We start from the raw sequence: 25061 nt of genomic DNA, 5'->3' as shown, positions 1-25061 counted from the left end.
GAGGTGAGAAGCGCGCAGCCCCTCTCCCGATACTCTCGCCTGCTTCCACAAAGGTAACCAGTGTGATGGGTTCTTTTGGGCAGAGGCAAACCTGTGGTGTTTGTGCGATTTTTGTTCCCCGCAATGAGAGCACGTTGTGTTCGCTAACTGGCCTTTTTCTTAAATCCATGTGGGAAAATAGTGGCTCCCGGTACCACGTCATAAAAACTTGCAGGTGTAGTAAAGACCTAGGTAGGAAAAAAAACCTCGAAACTTTCAGAGTACGGAACTTTTATGCCTTTTGCTGGGACTGCCTTTTGTGGGTAACGAATCCCCAGTATCCATTTTGGGGAGTGTGGGCTGCCCGTGTGGGGCAGCCGCATAAATATCCCACTGGTGGAAAGCATCAGGTTATTTCAGTGCTGGGGGGCGGGGGGGGGGGCAGTTGGTATTGCAGAGGCTCCGATGAGTATCCTGTATGCAACCAGGTAGGTATTGCTGTACGATTTATTTCTAGAAACGCGTGTTTTAATTTTGATGGAATTTGCCAGAGTCCCAGAAAACATTTTAGAAGTAACGTTCTTGACGATACTGTACTTCTAGTTTTTCGAAAAAAGGAGTCTCGGTCCGAATGCCGTCTGCAGCCTTTCCCTCGTTACTGGTGTGCACACACCCATGCCGTGGACTCCCCGTGGACTCCTCCGAAAGGCAGTTGTGGCAGTGCACACCCGCTGGCCACTGGCTCATAAAGCAAGTGGAGCTGGCCTCAGTGTCCCCCCGGGACCTCCTCTCTGGCTCTGCTTTTCCCCCTGCAATTCCTCAAAGCAAAGGTGCCCGGCCCCGACTGGGTCGGGCAGGCTGCCTCTCTCTCCAGCTCCTGGGTGCTGGTGCGAGGCGTCCGGCCCGGCTCCGGGCAGAGGGGACAATCGCTGAGGTAGTGCTCTGGGCTGCCCCGGAGCCCTTGGGGCAGTGCTCTGAGGGCCCCAAGTCTTGGAGTACAGTGCCTGGGGAGGGGGGGGGGTCGGGTAGCCAGCAGGCTGGTGGCCTCGTGCGTGGTTCTGTGGGTGTCTGGCATCTGCTTCGTGTCCAGTAGCAGGGGAGAACTGGTCTCAGCTCGGTGCCATCAGTCACGAGACACACATTGATTGCTGTGCCTGAGGCTTTCTCGTATGGAGCCAGTCAAGCTTACGGAAGAGGAGAGTCAACAGTCAGAGCCCCCGAGACTACTTGCCATTCCCTGTACCGTGGTCCCCTGGCCTTGCCGTCATCGTGTCTGGAGAGCAGTCGGGAGGAGAGGCCAGGGGACCCTCCCTTCTGGCCCTTCAGTCCCCAGGGAAGCCCTGCTTCCCTCGTAAACACAGCAAATTGCATCGTTTGTGTTTTACACATGCTTTTACAGAGCTGCTTTAGTTGTGCAGTTTCCTTTTTGGCCACCAGCCCGTTTCTCTTTCCCCTGGGCGGATAGACCTCTCAGGAGACCCTGATGGGCTCTGTCCCCACTCCCTGTCCTTGCCCACAAGTGATGCACAATGTGGCAGGGCTGCTGCTCCCTCAGTGGTCCTGGTTCCCCCTGCCCTCGAGGAGGATTCCCAGAGTGCCCGTGCCCACCCAGTTGAGCTGACTTGGATCCTGTCCTAACCACCCTCCCCTTCCCACAGTGCTGCACACCTCCCCCGCCCAGTCTTTACACCCCCCCCAGGTTGGTGGCATCTGCCTGAGGCTCTGGCCCCTTCAGAGGTGGGGCTGGAGTGATGCTGCTGTCGTAGGTTAACCAAATCCCATTAGAGCATTTGTGAAAGGCTAGTACTTGAAGTTCTTGTGGAAGTCGTAATGGGCCCCCATGGTACTTTTCCTATGTCAGAAAACCCAGGACAACACCCACATTGTCCCACAGGAAGACCTCACAGTTGACAACAGCAAGTGTCTTTCTCTTAGCTGGAATAAAATCCGTTAAGGGCGGTCCCTACTTATCCCGGGGAAACAGGACTCGGGGTAACGGGCAACGCAGGCCATGCTGGCTGCTCCCTTTGCCCAGCCTGTGCCTTCCACGGCCGCACATGTCATAGGCGACACTCGGCTAAGCAAATGAGCTCCATCCACACTGTTCAGCCGCCAGGGGACCAAGTGCTGAGGCGCACCGCTCCCTGGATGAAGCTTGAAACCCTGTGAGTGAAAGACACACGCCCACAACCGTGTGCTCTGTGCTTCTGTCGGTAGGAAACCTTCAGAGGCAGACCTTGCAGACAGGAGGTGGAGCCTGGGGGGAGAGGGAGCCTCCCTGAGCTGATGGAACCATTCTCACGTGGGTGGTGATGGTTGCAAACTGTGAATACGCCCACTGCAAGTGGGTGAAGCGTGCGGTACGTGAATTACACGTGGGGGGTGATGGGCTAGCGTGTGGGGCTGCCAGAAGCCCTGCCTGACCCTCAGGACCCCAGATGTGGGCACTACTGTTCACTGGGCTTCAGCTACGCGTCGGTCACTGGGTCCTGACCCTCGTGTTACAGATAAGGAAACTTACAAGGAGGGGGACCAAAGCCTGCGCCCGCCTGGTGTGACCCCACGGGCTCACCACAGACCCCCTGCTCTCCAGGCTGCTCTCGCTGGGGGGCTGGTCTCCTTGCTGAGGCCTTGTCCCTGCCGCCCTCGTGCTCCTAGGTCCATCCCATGCTCTGTGGCGGCCTGGTGGTCGTGGTTTGCCTTCTCCCAGGTCTCCCTGAGGCTGGGGCCTTGACGCTCCCTAGCCACTGCTCTTGGGGTCACAATGGGACAGGTCCCAGCACGATGCTTCCCTGACCCCCTCCCTTCTGGTGGCAGTTCATTGCCCCGGGCCCAGCCAGCACGGCTCCCTAACCTCACAGGGCTGGCTGTGGCCTCCATGACCCTCCTGCCATGTCCTAGGGCTTCCTTCCCACCTGCCATCTGCTAGCACCCAGCCCTCCCCAGTGGGTCCCTGCTCCTCACTCCAGGTGTGGGACAGGGACAGGACGGTCACCTGGGCCTCATTGCTGATCTCACTTCTCTGGGCTGGGCACAGGCCTCCCCTTCTCTCCCACTCTTCCCGAGCTCCCACCTCCCAGGCCTCATGGAGGTCCTGTGGCCCCAGCAGGTTCCTTCTCCAAGGCACTCAGATGGCTTTCCACCCCACCATGGGACCTCAGCCCCAGCTAGATTCGTCCATTTGGGTCTTTAGGTCCCTAAGTGCACAGCCTCCTGGTTTCTCAGATTGGCCAGGGGTGCCTCACCCCGTGGACTTTGCACTTGCTGCTTCTTCAAGCTTTTGCACACTCTCCCTCACTTCTCCCAAAACTCTTCAGACACCACATAAGCCCGAGGCCACCCGCTTACCCTGTGTAAGCAGAAAATCAGTCCTGACTGCGCTCTGCTGTCTTTTTCTCCGTAACACGTCTGATCTGACGTGGTCTGTCTCCTTCCATGGGCTACACATCCCTGAGGTGGAGGGTTTATCTCAGCAAATGTGGACACCCCAAGAAGGGGGACCCAGGAGTGCCGGCAGGATGCAAACCCGTGGTTCAGAAGCCAGGCCTGGGTGTCACGCAGAAGGGGGTCTTGGTGGTGTTCAAAGCCCCACCCCTTGCACTTGGGGTCCTTGCACTCCTCGACCATGTGAGACTCCCTCCACCTTACAGCTGCCAGCATCGCCCCCCTGCTCCCTCTGTGATGTCATGGGGTCTGTGTGACATCACAGCGGGCAGGGCGGGCCCACCACTGGAGCTAGGTCCCACTGGTGGGAGCGGTGGAGGGAGGAGGTGCAAGTTTGTTGGATCCAAAGTTGTCCACTTGAAGTGGAACTGTGGGACCGTGCGGCTGAGCAGGCTCAGTGGGGGACGTGGTTGCCAGGTGAGACCGGGGTCCGCTCTGCCCAGCCCCACCCCTGTCACTAGACCGACCACGGCCGCTAGCCCCCCGGCGAGGTCCTACCTGGGCTGACCTGTTGTCTCCCCCAGGTTCCCTCGACCCCGCGTCTCCATCAGCTGCTACGATGACACATGTGCCAGAATTAAAGAAATCCCCTTCTCACCTCCTGAAGAAATTTGCAGGTAATGGAAAGACCGCCGTGGGGGCTGGTCTACCCCAAGGTGATGGCGGTTAGTCACCAGCTTGAGCCAGGGAAGGGGGCAAAGGAACGTGTGCTTTCAAAAATAACGCAGGAGGGGCGCCTGGGTGGCGCAGTCGGTTAAGCGTCCGACTTCAGCCAGGTCACGATCTCGCGGTCCGTGAGTTCGAGCCCCGCGTCAGGCTCTGGGCTGATGGCTCAGAGCCTGGAGCCTGTTTCCGATTCTGTGTCTCCCTCTCTCTCTGCCCCTCCCCCGTTCATGCTCTGTCTCTCTCCCAAAAATAAATAAACGTTGAAAAAAAAAATTAAAAAAAAAAAATAACGCAGGAAAAGGCTGTGCAGCCTCCTCTCTCAAAATTCTCAGTGCGGAAGGAAGCTCCTGGACCTGAGGCATTCACAAGAAACGCATTTAACTCCCAGGGCTCTAGGGTCAAACCCGGTTCACTGTGAGGTGTCAGACTTACCTTCTGTCTCAAAGTGGTTATGGCGAGAGTGACTTTTTCGTGAGGGGAACACGTTTCTCCGCGGTAAAGCCCTCCTCCCGCTTCCCTGGTGCCCAGGGTCTGCAGTCGGACCCCTGGTACTGGGTGCTGAAGGAGTCTGCTAAGATGTGGCTTTCTGCAAGGCTTGCGGTCACTGGGAGCCCCACGGTAGGTGTCCTGGAAGCCTGAGACCCTGGGGGACCACGTGAGGAGAGGGAAGGGCCGTTCCTGCTGTGCACGCTCGTGCTGACTTCTCAGGTAACCCTTCTCCGTGCATTGCTTTGGTGACAAACAGAAGATAGGAAAGTGGAAGGAAAAGAAATTTGGTTTTCTTCTTCTTTTTTTTTTAATTTGGCTTGGAGTCAGGCCTGACGATGGAGGGTCCCGGGCCGGCCAAGCTTCTGTGAGACACATTTCTCCTGTCACCTGACAGGAATCCACTGAGGACCAAGCCCTCGGGATGCCCTTGGGGGCCGGTCTCGGGGGGGCTGCATCACACAGGGCAGCTGGGAAACGAAGGTCAGTGGGTCTCACTCGAGGCCCCAGGGTCCAGGCCCAGGCTCTAAACCAGGCCAAGGGGGCTCACGGGAGGGGCTGTGGTTTCTGATCAACATGGCTCCGCGCAGAGGAGGCAGGTGGCCTGCACCTGGGGCACCAAGTGGGCGGCAGAGATGGCTGGCCTGGAGCGCCCCCTGAGTCTCCTGGTGGAAGCGCCTGTGTGGAGGACAGTCCGCTCTCAGGGCCTGGGGCATGGGTGGCCCATCTCGCCTCTATTCAGGGCGGTGAGACCGGGGACCCTGGTGCCCACCCCGTTCTGAGGCTGGCCAGGTGCCCCTTCTCTGGGTGTGGCTGGAGTGGGTTGGCCAGTCGGGGGCGGGAGGTCATCGTCCCTGTCCTCAACAGTCTGAAAGAGGGGCCTGCTCTCCTGGGTCACAGTGATCCACCTGCGTTTTGACCATAAACTGCCCTTCCACCAGTTTTGGGGGTGAACGCAAGTGTCTCTGTCGTCCTCTGTGGACATCGACGTGGCTGTTAAGTGTTACTCTGAGGTGTGGGAGGTGAACAAGTGGAGGGAGTGGGCAGGTAGGAGATGGGCCGGTGGGGTGGGCAGGTATGGGGGCTGGGCTGGCGGAGAGGGAAGGCAGGTGGGCAGGTGGCACCTTGCATTACCACGGGCAAGGACGCGTCTGCACGAGGGCGTGTGTGAGAGGACACGTAAGCATGGCAGAGGAAAGACCCGTGAGGACACTTGGAGAACCAAGCCAGACCCGCCTCCCTGGCTGTGACCCAAGGCACCTGGTCCTCATGAGGCACAGGGCACTTCCCCCAGGGATGTTGGGCCCCCTGCCCTTGTGTTTTATTTTGCCGCAGTCTCTGTTTCTCCAAAACCGGAGGTGCCCAGCGGCCTGGCCGTCGCAAGGGCTGCCGTCTCCCTCTTCCTCGTTACCTTTCTCACCTGGGCCCTGGCGTTCCCTGGATGTCATGGGCAGCACGGGGTGCAGCCCCAGCAGCCAGGCCCTGCCCAAGGAGATGCCAACCTTCTGGCTTCCGCCCCATCCCTAGGTCAGGTGTCAGGTACCATTCCCAGCGAGCAGCGTGTGGTGGGGCAGCTGAAGGCACCGCTTCTGGTGCCCAGTGGTCACATGATTGTGGGTTGTCCTTTGATGCTTTTAGCTGGCCAGTCCGGGGCTACAGGATGTCCTCAGTAAAGCCTCACTAACCCGCCCCCTGCCCCGTCTCTTGGGGGTTGTGGGCTGGGTAGAGGGGTCACTCCAGGGATGGAGATGTGGATGAGCTCTTTGTGTTGGGCACCTTTGCAGAAACACATCAGGACCTTGTGGGAGGTGCAGGCAGAGAAAACAGTCCTGGGGAGGAGGGGGTGGGCACAGAGGTCTCAGGTGTAATGGGGCACTGAGCTTCCACACGGGTGCGCTGGGGGGCCAGCTGCTGTGGCAAACGATCCCATTCGAGTGGTCAGGATGGGAACTCACATACCTGTGTTTTCTCACCTGGGGAGTAACATTGAAGAGACAGTCATGAACAAAGTTACGCCTGAATGGATTGTTTTCCCCCCCGTGCTGTTTACCAAGATAAACTTCCACTGTCATGGAGCCATGTGAAGAATGTCCCCTAGGCTCCGTGAAGGGCACCCACCGAATGGGTCCTGTGGAGACAGTGGGAAAGGGGAGATCTGGGCTCTGCCTGGCAGCTGTGCGGTCTTGGGTCTCCTGGAACTCTCTGGAGCCGGTGTTTGCCGCCACCCTGACTGTCCTGTGGGAGCCACCAGTGGGCACCGTGTGGCCACCCTGAGCGCCTGGCAGGCCCTCTGCAGCCCAGGCCCCATCTGAGGTGGAGGGCTGACTGAGGGCTGGGTGACCGCAGGCAGCGGGGGAGGCCGGCCCCACCCGCCCAGCAAGCCTGGCTGTAGTGGGGGGCAGTGGGGCAGGAGGGTGACAGCCAGACTTCCCCATCTCCGACCCTGCCTGGCCTCGTGTTGCCGGTCCTGCCACACGTCTGGGCTGTGCTGCTGTGTCCGCAGTGACATTCCAAACGCACGTCTCAGAAAAGAGCAGAAGGGACAGTGGGTTTCCCTGGAGCCCCTGCACCTGAAAGGCTTACCAGCCCCAAGGCAGCCGGAGACCCCTCCTCCCTTTCCCTCGGGACCGGAAGCCCCAGCAGGGTCTGGGGCAGATGTTGCTGACTGCCGGTTAGGGGACTCACTCGTCCTCCTAGCTGGACACGCATTAGCCGTTGGTGCCAGAGCTGTGCTGAGCACTGTCCCCACCATCTGCTCATGCACGTTCAGTGTGTTCACTTCTGAGTTTCTTCTTTTTTTTTTTTTTTTTTTGGTCAAAACTGTCATTTCACTTGGTCCTTTTGATTCAACTTTAAAATGCCAAGCTAGCCCTTAGCCTGTGTTGATAATTTTAACTCACGTGTGCTTAAATGTGCATTAATTACGCATTATAACCTGAACCCCCCACATCTGCTGGCTGTATCAGATCTTTGTTTTCTGTTTGCTTTGCAGAGTGCCGATGTGCGCGAGCACTCTGCTGAGATGCTCTATCTCCTTAATCAGCAGGGGACTCTGCATTATTCTGTGCAGTTAGCTTGACATTGTTTTGTTCAGAAATCTAACTCATTCTAGATCCTCGTGTCAAAGTGAGATTCGTCGGATGCATAATTAAAAGCATAACAAAACCCCACAGTGCAAGCCCACGGGTGCCCCCTCCCAGGCACGAGTATTTAGAACTCCGCCGCGGCTGTGTTCTTGGTGCTAACGGCTGTGTGCGTCTGTGCTTTGCAGTGTGTGACATTCCTCTCTACAACATATGTGACTACAACATCACCAGAGAGCGGTGCAAGGAACTCAGGTGCTGCTTCTACAAAGGCGTGTGCTATGAAAAAGCGGTTCCCAGTAAGTACCCGGGAAGCCCGCCTCCCTCCCGGGCACCTCCTGCTGGACGGGCCTCTGTTGTTCCCTGGTCCCATCACTCTGCTTGGCACCTTGGTGGAAAGAGCAGTTTTAGGGTCTGTGAACGAGGGAAAAGCCACCAGAGGAAATTCACTCCCAGATGGAATCCACCTGATAATAGGGAGGGTACTTCTGGGACCCTGGGCACGCTGGGGGTGCAGAAGCAGCTGGTTCCGGGCGTGCTGGTCACCAGCTGTGCACAAGATCAGACCCACTGAGCGTGGGCGCTGGAGCCCTGCAGCCGGGGCATGAGGGCCAAGGACGAGCCCCGATGGGGCTTCTCCTCAGGCTTGTCACCGTCAGAACAAAACCAGACTCCCACTGAGGTGCGTATCCTGACCCCTGGGGCCTGGGATGTGCCTGGGGAGACCAGGCCGGCAGGGGGTCCAGGGATGAGGGGGCAGTGGGGGCAGGGAGAGGCCTCCACCCTCAGTAGGGCCCGCTTCCCGAAGGTGGTGAGGGAGGCACACGGTGGAAGGAAACGGGGGAGTCACAGTTGGGTGGGAGAGGCAGGTGTGGAGGGGGTGTTAGCGGGGCCCCTGTGGGAAGGGCTCTCTAGTGATGCAGTCTGGGTGTTTACTCACACCTCACAGCTTTGGTCTTCTGTGCCTCGAGAATTTTCTTCTTCTTTGTTTCTACTATTCGTTTTGAGAGAGTGCGAGAACAAGCACGAGCAGGGGAGGGACAGAGAGAGAGGGAGAGAAAAGGATCCCGAGCAGGCTCCGTGCTGTCAGTGCAGGGCCCGGCATGGGCCTCAAATTCACGAGCCGTGAGATCATGACCTGAGCTGAAATCAGCACTTGGACACTCAACTGACCGAGCCCCTAGAATTTTCTAAATAGTTGCAAACCCGTCAAGAAATTCCACTTGATGACTGATGTGTCTTCTTGCCCTGTTTGTGGTCCTTTCAGCAATGAGGATGCTTGGCTCTAGGAGTGTCTGGGAACGGATAAGCAAGTCTCTGCAATGAGGCAGCCTGCTCAGGGCCCTGTTGGAGAGGGGGAGGGGCCGGCAGGCAGGAGGAGCTGGCAGCTGGCCGTGGTGACCCAGCAGCTCCGGTGCTGTGGGACAGCGTGTCCCAGGCCACTCTGCTCTGTCCCCCGTCCCCAATGGATAAAGGCACACTCGTGCCACACAACTGGGAAGGTTTCTTCTGGTTTCCTCCTCTGAGCCCCAGGTAGGCTGAGCCCTTAGAGACAGACATGGGGACTTTCCTCTCATTCCCGGACACGGGAAGGCCTAGCAAGTCAGGAACAATTGTGACTGGTAACTGTTACCAAAGAGTGACCCACTGGGGCCACCTGGATCCCGCCTAGCCAGCGCCTTCAAGAAGAAAGTGACCTTTTGGACAAAGGATTCAAGAAGCAAAAGCCATTGGGGGATCCTGGCTTGCCAAGGGGAAGCCTGTGTCTTGCTTTATGGTGAAGATTTGGCACTTGGGGCAAAAGAAGAGGAAGTTTGGCTTCTCAGAAAGAGGCGCAGTCAGAGGCCATGAGAAACACCATCAATAGCTGGGAAGATTTCCTGATGACAATGTATCTTCCAGATCTTGACTTGGGAAGACTTGGGTCCAGACCCTCACTACTGATCTCTGCCTCTGGGAGACCCAGACATCTCTAGGATCCCACACCTTCCCCTGAACCTGTAGATAGAAACAACTGGAAGTTATCTCTTTTTTGGTTGTTATCTTTGCTGAGACCAAATTCCTATAAAATTTACCCTTTTAAAGTACACAGTTCGTTGGCTTTTGGTATATTCACAGAGTTGAATCCCCACTATCCCGTCCAGAGCATTTTTATTATCCCCAGAAGAAACCCTGTACTCATCAACTGGACAATCCCCATTCCCCGTCCCCCCACCCCACCTCCAACCCCCGGGAACCACTGATTGGCCTCTATGGGTTTTCCTCTTCTAGACATTTCCTATTAATGGAATCCTACAGTGTGTGCCTTGTGTATCTGGCTTCTTTCACACAATGTTTTCAAAACACATCCGTGTTGTAGTCAGAATTTTATGCTTTTGTATGGTTGAATAACATTCCGGTATATGGACATGTCACATTTCGTTTACCCCTGTATCACTTAATGGACATTTGGGTGGCTTACACTTTTTAGCTATTACAGATAATGCCACTATGAACATTTGTGTGTAGGTTTTTGCATGAACCTGTTTCCACTTCCCTTGTGTGTTTACCTAGAACCAAAATTGCTGTATCATACGTTAACTATATTTAAAAATTTGTTAAGGAACTGCCAAACTACTTTCCCAATTGCTGCACTGTTTGATAGTCTCAAGAGCAGTACGCGAGGATTCCAGTTTCTCCCCATCCTCGCCGGCACTAGTTGTCTTTCTTTTTGATTATAGCCATCATGATAGATGTGGAGTTGTAGGTCACTGGGGTTTTCATTGGTGTTTTCCTGATGAGTACCATGGTGAGTGTGTTTGCATATGCATTATTATGGCCATTTGTATATCTTCTCTGAAGAAAAGTCCATTCAGACTCCTTGTCCGATTTTTAACTGGGTTGATTGTTTATTGTGGGGTTGTAAGAGCTCTTTGTATATTCTGGATAGTAGACCCTTAACAGATACGTGATTTGCACCTACTTCCTCCCAATCTGTTTGGTCATTTTACCTTCTTGATAGTGCCTCTTTGAAGCACAAACTTTCTTAGTTTTGACGATGCTTAGTTTGTTTGTTCTTTGGCTGTTTGTGCTTTTGGTGTCCTAGCTAAGAAACTATTGTCTAATCCAAGGTCACAAAGATTTACATCTCTGGTATTTTCTAAGAAGTTTATAGTTTTAGCTTATGCCTCCATGTTTCTGGTCCATTTTGAGTTTTAATTTTTTTTACGTGTTGTGAGGCAGGGATCCAACTTCATTCTTTTGCATACAGATATCCAGGTGTCCCAGCATCATTTGTTGAAAAGACCATTCTTTCCCCCGTTGAATTGCTTTGGCATCCTTGTTGAAAATCAATTGCCCGTAAATGTGAGGGTTTATTTCTGGACTATTGTTTTATTCCACTAAGCCGGTATCACACCATTTTGATTAATGTAGCTTTATAATAAATGTTGAAATTGAAAAGCATGAGTCTTCCAACTTTGTTCTTTTTAAAGGTTGTTTTGGTTACTGTGGATTCTTCGTATTTCCATATTAATTTAGGATCAGCTTGTCAATTTCTGGAAAAAAATGCCATCTGACATTTTGATGGGGATATTTGTGTTGAATCTATAGATAACTTGGGGGTGGGTATTACCATTTTAATAATGTTAATTTTGATCCATGAACAAGGATGTCTTTCCACTTATTTAGATCTTTTCTTTCAACAGTATTTTATAGTTTCGAGTTGTGTTTCTTTTGTTACATTTATTCCTAAGCATCTTATTCTCTCTGATGTTGTTGTAAATGGATATGTCTCCCTAGTTTGGTTTTCAGATTGTATATAGAACCCTAGGAATATACACAGGAAAATCGAAAGTTTGCTAGAATACAGAAATATAATTGACTTTTGTATGTTGATCTTGTATCCTGCAACCTTTTGGGTTCATTTATGACTTCCCATTTTTAGTTGGTTACTTAGGATCTTCTAGATATAAGAGTGTATCATCTGCAAATAGAGATCATTTCACTTCTTTCTTTCTTTCAATACAGTTGGTTTCATTTCACTTTCTTGCTTAATTGCCCTGGCTAGAAACTCACTGATTCCATTCATCAGTGAGAATGGACATCCTTCTCTGGTTCCTGATCTTGAAAGAGTTTTCAGCGTCTCATCATTACATGTGCTGGTAGCCGTGGGTTTTACTAGAGGCCATTTATCAGGTCAAGTAAGTTCCCTTCTCTTCCTACTCTCTGGAGGGTTTTTATTACGAAAGGTGGTGGATTTTATAAAATTCTTTTTCTGCATCTAGTGGTGCTCTTGATGACAACTGTGGATTTGAGTTACTGTCTAGTATCCCATCCTTTCATCTGGAAGGACTCCCTTTAGCATTTTCTGTAAGACAGGTCTGCTAGTGATGAAGTCTCTGTTTTTGTGTATCTGGGGATGTATTAATCTGTCCTTCATTTTTGAAGGATAGAGTTGCAGTGTATAAAATTCCTAACTGGCAGTCCTTCTCTGTCAACACTTAGAGTATTTCATCTTTTAGCCTTCTGACCTCCATGGTTTCTGACAAGGAATCTGCTTTTAGTCTTGAGGCTTCTTTATATAAAGCACGTTTCTTCTGCTGTTTCCAGGATTCTCTTTTGACTGTTTGCCATGTGTCTTTGAATTTATCCTCATCATCAAATGTGGGAAATTTTGCCATTTCTTCAGACATTGTCGTGTCTGTCCACTCCCTCTGGACCTCTCATTGTGCGTATTTGGTCCACCCCACAGGTCTCTGAGGCTCTGTGAGCTTTTCTTGATCCTATTTTCTGTTACTCGGACTGGGTAATCTCAACTCATTTATCTTCAAGTCTGCAGATTCTTTCTTTAGCCCACCCCAATCTGTTGAGCTCCTCTAGTGATGTTTTCATTTCTGGTATCATATTCTCAACTCCAGAATTTCTATTTTGTTCTTTTCTAAAAAAATAATTTCTGTGTCTGTATTGGTACTTTCTACTTGGTGAGATACCGTTCTCATACTTTAGCTCTTCAGATATGGTTTCCTTCAGTCTTTTGACCATATTAAAATTTTTTTTATGTTTATTTATTTTTGAGAGAGAGACAGACAGACAGACCATGAGTGAGGTAAGGGCAGAGAGAGAGGGAGACACAGAATCCGAAGCAGGCTCCAGGCTCCGAGCTGTCAGCACAGAGCCTGATGTGGGGCTCGAACTCACGAACTGTGAGATCATGACCTGAGCTGAAGTCAGACCCTCAACCGACTGAGCCACCCAGGCGCCTCTCTTTTGACCGTATTTAAAGGGGCTAATTTAAAGTCTTTGTTTGGTGATTCCAACATCTGGTCTTCCTCAAGGACAGTTTCTGCTGATGGGGTGTGTGTGTGGCCATACTTGTTTCTTTGCATATCTAATGTTTTTTGTTGAAAACTAGACATTTAGAAATATGTGGCACCTCTGAAAACTGTGTTCTCCTGCCTCCCCAAAGTTGTCGTTGGCATTGTTTAATGACTTTTCTGAATGAATTCAGTAAAGTCTGTATTCTTTGTGGTCTGCAGCCATTGAAGACTCTGCTTGTTAGTCTGCTGGTCAGCTAATGACAGAAATCTGCCGAGATGCTTGGAAACAATGTCTCACAGTCTTCGCTTAGGGGCTCTATGTGTGTGCTGGGGACATACCTTCAGCCGTCAGCCAATTTTCAACTGTGCCTTAATCTTTACTCCACGCTTACACAGAGCCTTGAGTTCAGCCAGAAGTGAGAGCCTAGGACCTTCTCCGGTGTTTCCTCCGTACGTACACAGCCTTGAGTATGCCCATTGCCTTCTAGATTCCAGGGAATATGTCGCAGCTTTTCAAATCCCCTTCAGACAGATAATTCCCCAAGTTTTCCTTTTAAGCTTTCTGGTCCACCTATTGTCTACCCCCAAGTGCTGTCGGCCACTTTAGCTGCCATGATTTTCCACAGTTGCCTCTGTTTTCAACAAATGCCTGAGAGAAAGTTGTTCACGCTAAATTAGCTCCAAGTCAGGTCAAACAAAGACAACCTTGCAAGTGGGATCTTCTAGTGAAGTGGCAGGTGGACAAAGTAATGACGGTGCTCTGGGCCTGGGACTTTGAAGGATCTTCAGCCCTGCTCTGCTCCCTCCAGGGATGCCAGGCTGCTAGTGGTCGCCATGACTGTGGGCTATTGGTTCAAGACTCGCATGGAATTAGAGGTGAGCAGGAGTGGGAATAGGGCAGTTAAAATGTCCACAGGTCACTGTTCTTAGTGACCGTCATCTGTTCATCTGCAAGCTTTTGATTGGTTAAGTTTCCGAGTTCCGAAAAAGTAGATTCTGACAAATGGTGCCAATGTTCTCACTGGTTTTTATGGAGGAAGGATCTGGTGGGGGGAGGGGGGTTCTTTTCTGCCATGTTTTTTTTTTTTTTAATTCCTGATGTCACACTGGAAATTACGGACTCCGGTGAACCTCCGGTCCAGTCATACACAAGCGGGTGGTGAGAGCTGCAGGGAGTCACGGCGCTTTGTCTCTAAAGGGGTTTGCCCTCCCGCCTTTTCATCATAAACCCACAACCTTCGGGCAGAACCCTGCCTGGGCCCCAGTCTTCCAGCATGGGATGGCCTGCCATCCGGCGGCTTGCTCTGAGCAGAGTCCACGGCCCTGGTGGCGGTCTGGCCGTCATCTGGTGCTTTTTGCATTTGTCATCTTTCTGTCTTTCTGTGGCCTCAGTGGCCTGCCGCACACATCTCACTACTTGGGGGCCACAGACGAGTAGGGTCCGGCTCACTTCCATTTCCATCGTGGAGTTCTCCTTCCTGGAAGGCTCTGATGTCTTCCTGAGGTTTTTCAGAGATGTTTACCATTTGGGGCTTCTAAAAGCAGGAGACCTTCCCATCCAAAGGGCATTTGAATGTGTTCTTTCAGTCTTCTACGTATGAAGGTGCAGAAGCTGTTCGGTTCCCTGATGAGGTCACGCACGCGGTCACGGTCTTTGGTGGTCACCCCGATTCACTCCCGCCCCGGGGAGACGGCCCCAACAGCAGAAGGTGGCGAAATGGATCCTTCAAGGGAGATCGCAGCTGGCAAGGGTACACAGATTCAAGCTGCTGCTGCTTCTGTTTCCATCTGTCCCCCCCCCGAGCATCTTGTCAGGAGCATTTTATGCAGGAGTTGGCCATTTTGTGCTTGTTAGTATGCAATTGAGACGTTGCTTATGTTAACATTATTACTTATGCCCATTACTCATATGAAGAATGAGCCTTATTCTTTTTTTATTTCCCATTTTTAAAATTTTTTTTATATGAAATTTATTGTCAAATTGGTTTCCATACAACACCCAGTGCTCATCCCAGCAGGTGCCCTCCTCAGTGCCCATCCCCCCCCCGACCCCCATCAACCCTCAGTTTATTCTCAGTTTTTAAGAGTCTCTTATGGTTTGGCTGTCTCCCGCTCTAACTTTTTTTATACTACGTGGCAATGAGAAAGAATGAAATCTGGCCTTTTGTAGCAACGTGGATGGAACTGGAGAGTGTGATGCTAAGTGAAATAAGTCATACAGAGAAAGACAGATACCCTGTGTTTTCTCTCTTATGTGGATCCTGAGAAACTTAACAGAAGGCCACGGGAGAGGGGAAGGAAGAATGAGCCTTGTTCTTGACAGCACCTGATTTACCAGTGTCTGTAAGGAACCCAGAAAAGAACACAAAGTCTCAAGAATTTTTTGTCCTGGAAGAGGCGTCACTGTTCTACAAGTGGGGATATCGTTTCTGCATGGGGACAAGTGTTCATCCTCTCTCCATCCTTGCACTGTTCATACAGGAGTTGCGTGGGCGAGGCTTTTTCTTAACTTCTAACTTGTTTCAGGCTCGAGAGGCTGGGCCGTCTGTGGGAAGAGTCTGGGCAGTGAGCCCTGCATCTGGGTTCTCACTGAGCCCTCAAGATATTTTTCATTTCCTTGACATCTTTCTCATTCAAGACGGCAAGCGAGCCTTTGTGCTGTGTAAGTTGTAGTATTCGGTGACAGGGTATTGGGAGTTCTTTGTGTGCATAATTCTATGTTAGGAAAACCTTTCACCAGCTTCTTAAATTGGCTGGTTTGAAGTGCACATTGTGTTGTGGCATAATCTGTATTATTAAGAATATGAACTTGGGAAATTAGCATTAGATCTTTGAGAACAAATTGGGAATCCAAAGAGAAGGACTTTTTGTCATTCTTTAGTCTTTAGGGCACGTTATTTAACACGTCACTTTTTTCCAAGTGTTTGACTTCTGTTTCTTCATGGGAATCATGCAGAGGATTTCAAAACTTTAAACTGCATCTGGGGGCGAACTTACCAAGAGATTTCTGAAAGAAAATTATACTTTCTTCAGTTGCTGCCATTTCTCTGTGACCAATCACAACATCTTGTTTATGATACACCATACATATCGTTTATAACAGATTGTGTGCTGGCCAGCTCCTGTGCAGAGAGAGTCACGGAGATGCAGTCTCTGCCTCCATGAACTTGACACCAAGGACCAAAAATACTTGCACCTGTAAAGATGCGGAAGCTATACTGAGACTTGAATACTCACACATGGTCCATGTGCGTGTGTCTCTTCAACGGCTTCACTCACATAAATTCTAAATTTACACCATGAAGTAAGGGATCCACTGAGGAGCATATATTCCCCGGAATTCAAGAATTTGAGGGCTCCTTTCTTGTCCCTTAAAAGCTCCTGGTTTGCTCGTTCACTTGAGTCCTTGCATTCAGTTCATTCAGCATCACTCAAAGTATACTTTCTCTGAGCCAAGCCCTTTGCCTACACCCTTGTATTAGTTATTGTTGTAGAACAAATTGCTCAAAATTTAGCTAAATAAGGTCACATTCATAGGTACCAGAGGTTTGGACCAACAGATCACTTGGGGGGGGGGGGACACAATTCCTAAATTGTGTCTAAATGATCTAAAGTGATGTCTTAGAAGCTTAGTTGGATGGTGTGGGGCTTGGCCACTCATCCATCCGAGGGCCCGACCGGAACTGAAAGGTCTTCTCCAAAGTGGCTCCCTTTGTGGGCACGTGGTTCTGACGGTTAACAGGAACCCCTTTCCCATGCCGTGAGGTCTGCTTCCCTGTCCTTATGACATGACTGTCTCTTTCCAGAGCGAGTGACCTGAGAAAGCTGGGTAGAAGCCACAGTGACACTCTGACCTAGCCTTAGAAGTTACACCCTGGTTCAGAGGTAATGCTATCTCTGCCCCATGGAGGTGTCTGTACTGACCTGCGTGTGAATACCAGGAGGCAAGCCCTCCCGCAGGCCATCTTAGAGGCTGGTTGTGTTCTAGCCCTGGGGATGGAGAGGTGAACTCAGGTGAACACATTGCCCTGGGAAAGGCATCCCTGAGAGAAGCCCCGGCTGATTAGAACAGAGCCTCCAACAAGTAGCTCGCCAGTTGGTTCACTGCTGTGGTGTGCTGGTGACCACACAGGCCAGCCCCCCACCCCCTCCGTCCTCTTCCTGATGCACGCTTGACCACGGAGCACCCTTCCTATGCCTGACCATCCCCTACTGAGCTCATATCAATATGAAAAAATTAAGCATTTGGCTTCAGCCCCCTTCAGTTTTCTGACTTCAGCCCCCACGGAAAGGATCCCGGAGGCCCCGTCCGTTCTCAGAGACCCTCTGGCTCAGTCCAGAGAATATAATTCCCACTGGAGTCACCTTCCCATGCCTGGGAAGCAGCTTTCTCTGCAGCTACTGCTTAACCTTCTGTCATGGGTTGAACCGTGTTCCCCTAAGTGATCTGCCGAAGTTCAAACCTCCGGTACCTGTGAATGTGACCTTATGTAGAAACAGGGTCTTTGCAGATGTGATCAGTGAAGATGAGGTCACGCTGGAGTAGAGGCCCTGATTCCAGTACGACTGGTGTCCTTCCAAGAGGAGCCTGAGTTAGACGCAGCGCACAAAGGGGAGCACCACATGAAGACAGGGTCACGTGGGGAAGATGCCCCAAGATGACGAGGCAGAGAGCGGGGGACGCATCTACAAGGACAAGGACACCTGGGGGCGCCGGGCCCACCAGGAGATGGAAGAAGCAGGCAGGACCTCCCAGAGTCTTCGAGGGATACCTCCATTTTGGATTTCCACCTCTATAACCCAGACACTGTACTTCGCTATTGCGTTAAGCCACTGGTTAGTGGTGCTTTTTTCCAGCTGCCTCAGGACACGAAGGCCGCTCCCAAGGACACAGCGTCCAGCAGTATTCCTGCCAGTTAAGGATGGGTGAAAACGGTTTATGGGAGGAGGTAAGAGACTTGAAGCACATCTTGTCACTCAGGGTGGGGTTTGCAAGGAGGCTGGTCTCTGTCCCTTAAGAGTGAAAGTAGCGAGAGAAGCGGCAGTGGTGACAACGGTGTGTGTGCTGCCTGCTGGCAGCTCAGCTCTGCCCTCCAGTCCCCTGGACCCTTCACTCTGCCTGTCGGAGACCGTGTTGGGTGGAGGGCTCCCGCCGGGGCATGCTCATGGGCACCAGGGCTCCCGGATACAGTGCCTCGCTCTGCCTGAGACCGCTCTGTGACACGGAGACCCACAAGTCCATCCCAGCTGGGTGGGAGAGGGTCCTGCGGTGGAGGGTCCCCAAGAGAAGGCTGGGCCTCACCTGCGCCTGTTTCCACGGGGGTGAAAAGGGGCCCAGAGCTTTCCTGCACTGGGGACCATGGCCACAGGGGCCGCCTGCCCCCTCCGAGAGTCACCTTGAGGCCTTGGCTCTTCCGGTGGGCTCGTCTAGGGAAGACATGGGCAGTGTGGGGACAGTGGAGCCCCTTGTTAGTACGGCAGCCTTGGGATAACTCGCCTGAAGATGGAGAAACCGGTTTCTGGGAGTTGGAGGAGGGAGGCCCAGATCGTGGGCGGCAAAGGGGCTTTTCTGGAGGAGACCAGGGAGCTGCCCGCACCACTGTCTTATGGGCAGCCCTCAGCTGTCCTCTTCATGGCCCGCGTGGAGCCCGTGGCAGTGTCCCCAGGGAAGGATTGGAGGAGAGGCCGCCTGGGCAGGGGCAGGGGTACTGCCCACCTCGGAGGCAGGACTGACTTGTAACAAACTGTTTTCCAGTCTACGTGCAGGTGTTTTCTGCCTTGATCGTGATCATTGCTGGGGCCTTTGTCATCACTATCATTTACAGGTCAGTTGTCTCTCCCTGTCTGAACTCACCCGCAAAAGGTGCAGGACGCAGGGCGCTAGGGAGCAGGTGGGGGATCCTCTCAGGGCCTGAGCTCCTGACAGCAGCCCCCATCCCCGGCCCATGCCAACGTTTAAGGAGCACCCACACTGTCAGCCCCCTGCCGGCCCCCGTTTGCCCGTGAGAACCCTGTCCGGTGTCTGCTGTTACGGTGTAGATGAGAATCTGCCCTTTCCTTTCGGTGGGGAGGACACGAGGCCGTGGCCACTGGCAGCTGCCCCCAGGCAGGCCTGGATTCCTCGCTGCCACTCGGGGCCAAGGTACCCCTACCGCAAGCCCCCTTGTGACATGGAGAAAAGCCAGTGAGACTAGTCAAGTCACTTTGTCCCACAGCAAGGAAAACCAGTCCCCTCCTGTGGGAACTCCTCTGGTGCCCGGTGACATCCTGAGTGGCCTTTCTGCACAGTCATACTGCCCCGTCCCTGTTCTCACCCTCTGGAGTCTGAATGCCACACACGATTGTGTGTTTGCAGCCTGTATAGGAAACTAACCCGGGAGCTATTAAGGCAAAGCGTGATCCTGAACCCTGAACCCTGTTTGAGGGGGACGTCCTGGTGGAGGACTGAGTGGCCCATTCAGTTTTCCATCTTTAATTTCCCTGATTGTAACAAAGAGTCTCTCCCCGTTAGAGTTGTTCAGGAGAGTAGGAGAGAAAAGGAAGTCCGCACGGAACTGCTTCCGTCTCCCATGTCCAGCGATCAAGTGGAATTGACGCTCTCCGGCGAGCAGGTGGGGTCCAAGCCTGGGAGTGCGGAGCTGTTGAACAGGAGCAAGGACAGCAAGGAGGAGGAAGAGGATGGTGAGGCGGAGGGCTGTCCCCGCACAGGGCGCAACTGAGGGAGCTCGTCTGTGCCGGGCACGTCCTGGCGGTGGTGCGGGGACCCGGCCGCTACCGTGACGGCCTGATGGTCTGCTGCTGCTGGTCCCAGGGGGGTGCTCTGCAGGAAGCACAGGCATTGATATATGTATTAAGTCTCTCCCGGGGCTCTGGCCATCGTTGCTTTTCACAGGCGAGCACCTGGCCGGGTTAGAGAAGGAAGCGTCCCAAATGGTCAGTTCTGCCTTAGGTGGCATCTGCAGGGACACGCCCTCTCTGGGTCTCTCCTTAACCCGTCAGTCATGGAGACTTGGTTTTACTGGAGCAGTTGGGAAGCAGAAGGGCGGGGAGAAGAGGTCTCCTGAAACGTCTTTTAGGATCCAGATCCTTGCCCCTGACCGAGCCGTGTTTGAGCTGTGGTCTTTCCCGCAGGGCAGGGCGTCACCTTCTCAGGGCACTTTCTGCAGAGCGAAGCCACCAGAAGCCACGCTCTCCTTGGGTAACAGAGCAGGCAGCACAGACCCACTGACCAAACTGGCCTTTGAGTAAATCATTGTTTACATGGCATATAATTGGCGTGTTCACAGACCTCATGACGTGGCTGAGTATTCCATTCAAAAGATCCACTCTTTCTTTATCTTAAATCCAGCAACACTGACAATAATGGAAGATGAAGAAACTGAGGACTGAGGTGTATGGTGGAGGCAGAGTGAAGGTTGGCAGAAACACCCAAGTGAAATGGTCCAGCTGGCGAACCGCTGTGAAGTGTGTGATGGAAACAGGATCAATGACGAGACAATAAAGGTATTTTAGATGCTTCTTGTTCCGTGTCGTTGTAGTCAGTGCTGTCATTCTACCTTCAGACAGAGACAACCTGGGAAGTGCGCAGACATTCGCTGGAAGCTTCCAGCGCTCAGTGGTGCCACTTGTTAGCGCTGCTGGAGTCCAGGCAGCTCACAGCACCTCGCCGGAGAGGCCACCGCGCCCTTTCTCAGGAGACAGGGTAGGTGGGCTTGTCGCTCCAACTCACTGGGCCTCAGGACCTGCCCAGGAGGGGTGTGGCACCCATTTCTGGGAGGCCCCGGGCGGTCTGCTACAGCTTCCTCACAGCCCCTCTTCTGTGACAGAACACGACTAGTGGGTGCTAACCGTGGGGGTTACAGCCCACCGAGCCCCTAGTCTTGGAGAATCTCTGCCCTCTACCTTGGAAACTTGTGTTCTCCAGAGCAGGTGTGGCTCATTCATCTGGACATTGTGGGCTTAATGTGTGTGTGAGCATGTGTGTGTGCATGCACCTGCATTCACATGTGTGTACACATGTGCATACATGTATATGTGTGCATGTGTGTATGCATACGGGTCATGTATATCTGTGCACACGTGTGTCTACATGTATGCGTGTGCACACGTATGTATGCATGCTCGTGTGTACATGTGTATCTGTATTTGTGCATGATCTTATGTGTGTGCACATATATATGTATACGTATATGTATGCATATGTATATATATGTATACTTGTGTATATGCATAGGTATGAGTACATATGTACATGCACATGCATATGTGTATGTGTACACGTGTGTGCACGTAGACATGTACACATGTGCATGCTCACGTGTACCCATGTGTGCATGTATATGTGTATGCACGTGTGTGCACACGTATGTATGCTTGTGTGCACATGTGTGCATATGTGTGTGTGTGCACATGTATGTGTACACACACGTGTGTGTGTATACGCGTACATATGTGTGCACATGCACAGTGTATGTATGCCTGTACACACTGCACATGCAGGCATGCACATGTATATCTGTGTGTACATGTGTGCGTATACATCTGTGTGTGTATATGTGTGTGTATACGTGTGATATATATAATATATAATATATATATCATAATATATAATATATATAATACATATATAATATAATATGTGTGTGTGTACACGTGTGATATATATATATATATCAAGTTGAGCATACATTCTGCTTAAAGGGGTGAGCACTCAGCATCGAATGTCAGGGCGACAGGTCAAGCCCAGTGGGCGGGTGGGCAGGGCCTGGCCTTGTTGGCTCTGGGGGTCTCGATGGCAATTCCCACCCGGTTCCTGCTCTAAGGGCTTCCTTGTCAGAGCTACCTTGGGTCAAAGTTCATCTACTCCAATGAGCCTCAGGTTTATTTAGGGGACTGGAAGGAGTTGTGCCCCCAAAGAAGAGCTTGTTATGGCTCCCCGCAGGCTGGGAGCAAATCCGCCCGCTGTACTCGGAACGGGCAGGGGACACGTGTGCCGTTTTGCACGGTCTTAAGAAAGTAACACAGCTGAGATGAGGTGCAGTAGCACATTCTCCGTAACCCCAGATCCCCAAATGTCCTCTCAACACACAGTCGGTGTGGAAACACGAGTTTGTATAACACACTTCCCATGCCCTTTTACAACTCTCTGAGTTTTACATTTTGAGAGCTTCTCAGTCCAGACTGGCCCCGTTTGCAAGTGGCTGCATGTGGCCGGGGGCTGCGTGTTGGATGGTGTGGTTCTGGAGGCGGGAAGGGGGATAGGTGCATCCGAGTCCAGCCCACCCCGCCTTGCTCACTGTCCGGGGCAGCAGCGTGTCCAGCAGGTGGCTGTGAGCCTCCCTGGATGGCGCTGGCCTGGCCTAGCCCCCTCCCCTTCGTGGAGTGGACAGTTTAACCCTCACCGGGGTTGGGAAGGAGCATCAGCCAGTTGAAGCTGAGTACAAGACACTCCATTTATGGGACTAAATGGCTGCTTATGTTTTTACTTCCTTAGAAAGTTCTATTACAGAAAACACAAAACATTCAGAAAAGTAGAAATAAACCGTTCGTGTCCCCATGACCACAAATGACCATAGTTAGTACTTGATCATAGATGCTATTTTCTTCACATTTCTTCTCTAATACAGTATTTTGAGTCCAGCATGTGCTTGGGACAGTAATGGACGCTTGTCTTTTCTCCTGTGATGTTTATGTGTCGACCTGACTGGGCCACAAGGTGCCCAGATGTTTACTCGAACATAATTCTCAATGCGTCTGTGAAGAGGTTTCTGGATGAGATTGACACTTGAATCAAGTAGACTGAGGAAATCAGATGGCTCTCCCTAGTGTGGGTGAGTCTCATCCAGTCAGTTGAAGGCCTGAACAGAATAAGAAGGCTGATTGTCCTCTGAGTAAGAGGGACTCCTCCTGCCTGATTGCCTTTGAACAGAGGCGTTGTTTTTCCTGCCTTTGATCTGAACTGAAAGATGGGCTTTCCTGGGTCTTGAGCCTGCCTGACTTCGGGTTGGAGCTCAGAGCATTGGCTCTCCTTGTGTCCAGGTTGCTGACTGCACACCTGGGGACCTGTCAGCCTCCATAATTACATGAGCCACTTCTTTAGAATCAGCCCCCTATTGCCTCCTGTTTCTCTGGAGAACGCTGACCAGTACCCCTCAGTGTAATGAAGAAGGTGGCCTCAGCCCAAGGAGAGGTCTGGTCTCTGTCCCTGGTGCCTGGGAGTTTCCCAAGGGCTAGAAATGTCTCTGGGACTCAGGGTGGGCCCCTAGACAGTTGCTGCTAACAAGGTGACTCAGGACGGAGTCAGCTGCACCAGGCACACGGGCCATGGGCTGTCAGCCCAACCCCTTGGAGAGAAGAGAGCAGCAGGTTGAGTTCAACCACACGGACAGCAGTGTCATCAGTCGTGTCTTGTGTCTATATAATGAAGCCCCAGGAAACGCTGGGCTCCGGGCTGGGCTGAGTGCCCCTGGTTGCTGACCGACATGGATGTGCCTGGAGGGTGGTGCGTCCCGAGGTCACAGAAGCGGCACCTGTGGGACCCTCTACCTCGTCCTGTGCGTCTCTTCCTTTGGCTGTTCTGATCTGTATCCTCTTGATACAATGAAACTTGAATCCTAAGTATACTCCTTCCTTGAGTCCTGTGGGTGGCTCTGGCAAATTGTGGTATGCAAGGGTGGTTGTGCAGAACCCCAGTTTTGCAGCCAGCTGGAGTGTGGGTGGTGCGGGGGCCCCAGACCTGAGGCCGGTTCTGGAGCGAGAGCAGTCGTGTGGAAACTGGTACCTTGGATTGTGCGGTGTGGCTAAACTGCCTGGTACCCTCTTCCTCACTGCTGTGATTTTGCCCCTGGCCCCACTGCTGGCTGCCCGCACCAAGGGAAGCTAGAACCCACGTTCTCTTTACCCTCATCATCCTGGGAGGGGATGGGCCTGGGAAGGGTCATGTGAGGCTTGTCAGTGCCCAGAAGGACAAAGAGACCTCACCAGGTCCTACAGAAGGTCGGGGAGGCCCACCTGCTCTGGGGGAAGTGGAGGCCAGGTTGTCTGGGCCTGAAGGAGGCCTGCAGTCCTGGCCATGAGTGTCCCATTTGAACCGCTCGCAGTGTTTTCTGTCCACGCTGCGTTCCGGGATCATCTCGTTCTTGGCCGCTGAAGCTTGTTGCACGTCTACGACGGGCATGCCACGAGCCTGCCCTCACAGAGACACAAACCCTCCTCAATCGGCCTGTGCAGTACCTGACAGATTATGGAATAATTCTCATTGTTCTCACTTGTCTGAGAATAAAAACATTTTATTCTGAAAGTAAGGTGGCATACACTATCATTTGATCTTTTGATGAAGCAAAGAAAAGCTGATTGATTTTTAGATAATGAACTTGCCGTTAAGTCTCGATTTGGATCCCGTGTGTTTAACTGCCTAGTACCATTCGGCACGTCCCCCACTCCATGTTGTGTTGGTATGTTACCCACAGGACACGACACTTCCCGGGTCCAGTCCACATAGAGGCTGCTGCTGATTGTTCACAACAAAAAGAAAGTCTGAGCATAGTCTTTGGCTCACAACTCTCCCTTCCCTCCCAGGATGATCCACAGTCTGTCTCTTTGTGCTTGTTTCTAGGTTGCAAGTAAATAGATTTTAAATTTTTTTTTTTTTTCAGTTTTTATTTATTTTTGGGACAGAGAGAGACAGAGCATGAACGGGGGAGGGGCAGAGAGAGAGGGAGACACAGAATCGGAAACAGGCTCCAGGCTCCGAGCCATCAGCCCAGAGCCTGACGCGGGGCTCGAACTCACGGACCGCGAGATCGTGACCTGGCTGAAGTCGGACGCTTAACCGACTGCGCCACCCAGGCGCCCCGCAAGTAAATAGATTTTAAAAACGAACCTCAATCTCTTGCTTTCCCAGACTGATTTTAGAAATTAAATGCGGGCGCGTAGAATAAATTCCCCCCAGAGTGGCTTTCCGGAGTGCGGCTAGCAGTAGAATGAGCACGTTTACGTCTTCAGGTCTGTGAACATCTCTGCAACTGGGAGGAGGGCTCCAGAGCAATTGGCCAGGTGTGGGGCCGGGGGCTGGGGGGGTGGGGGGCAGTTCCTGGGGACACTGGGT

General features: G+C 52.2%; 1 protein-coding gene and 1 long non-coding RNA gene across 2 annotated transcripts; one reads left to right on the top strand and one right to left on the bottom strand.

The window, feature by feature from the left end:
* Window positions 1-954: 954 nt before the first annotated feature.
* Window positions 955-3645, bottom strand: LOC147584609 (uncharacterized). The gene is made up of 4 exons (XR_015251768.1): window positions 3506-3645; window positions 3328-3429; window positions 2164-2236; window positions 955-1163 (listed from the first exon to the last, which is right to left on the bottom strand). It is a non-coding gene; the product is annotated as an uncharacterized LOC147584609 (long non-coding RNA).
* TEX29 (testis expressed 29) lies at window positions 1744-20473 on the top strand. Its single transcript, XM_025924961.2, has 6 exons — window positions 1744-3840; window positions 3948-4040; window positions 7847-7957; window positions 18711-18780; window positions 19467-19636; window positions 20304-20473. The coding sequence occupies exons 2-6, from the start codon at window positions 3983-3985 to the stop codon at window positions 20342-20344; spliced, it is 450 nt and encodes a 149-aa protein (XP_025780746.1). The 5' UTR covers window positions 1744-3840; window positions 3948-3982; the 3' UTR covers window positions 20345-20473.
* Window positions 20474-25061: the final 4588 nt, after the last annotated feature.

The sequence above is a fragment of the Puma concolor genome, chromosome A1, assembly GCF_028749965.1.
Source record: "Puma concolor isolate L17-30 chromosome A1, mPumCon1.1.hap2, whole genome shotgun sequence".
In the NCBI taxonomy this organism is placed as follows: Eukaryota; Metazoa; Chordata; class Mammalia; order Carnivora; family Felidae; genus Puma; species Puma concolor.
This window is presented reverse-complemented; position numbering and strand designations above follow the sequence as displayed.

What these genes read in the sequence shown, in the direction of transcription:
- TEX29 (XM_025924961.2), top strand. Translation starts at nt 3,983, where the DNA reads ATGACACATGTGCCAGAATTAAAGAAATCCCCTTCTCACCTCCTGAAG. An exon ending in CCTCCTGAAGAAATTTGCAG is followed by an intron (nt 4,041 to 7,846) that starts GTAATGGAAAGA and finishes TGTGCTTTGCAG; the next exon opens with TGTGTGACATTCCTCTCTAC. An exon ending in GTCATCACTATCATTTACAG is followed by an intron (nt 18,781 to 19,466) that starts GTCAGTTGTCTC and finishes TCTCCCCGTTAG; the next exon opens with AGTTGTTCAGGAGAGTAGGA.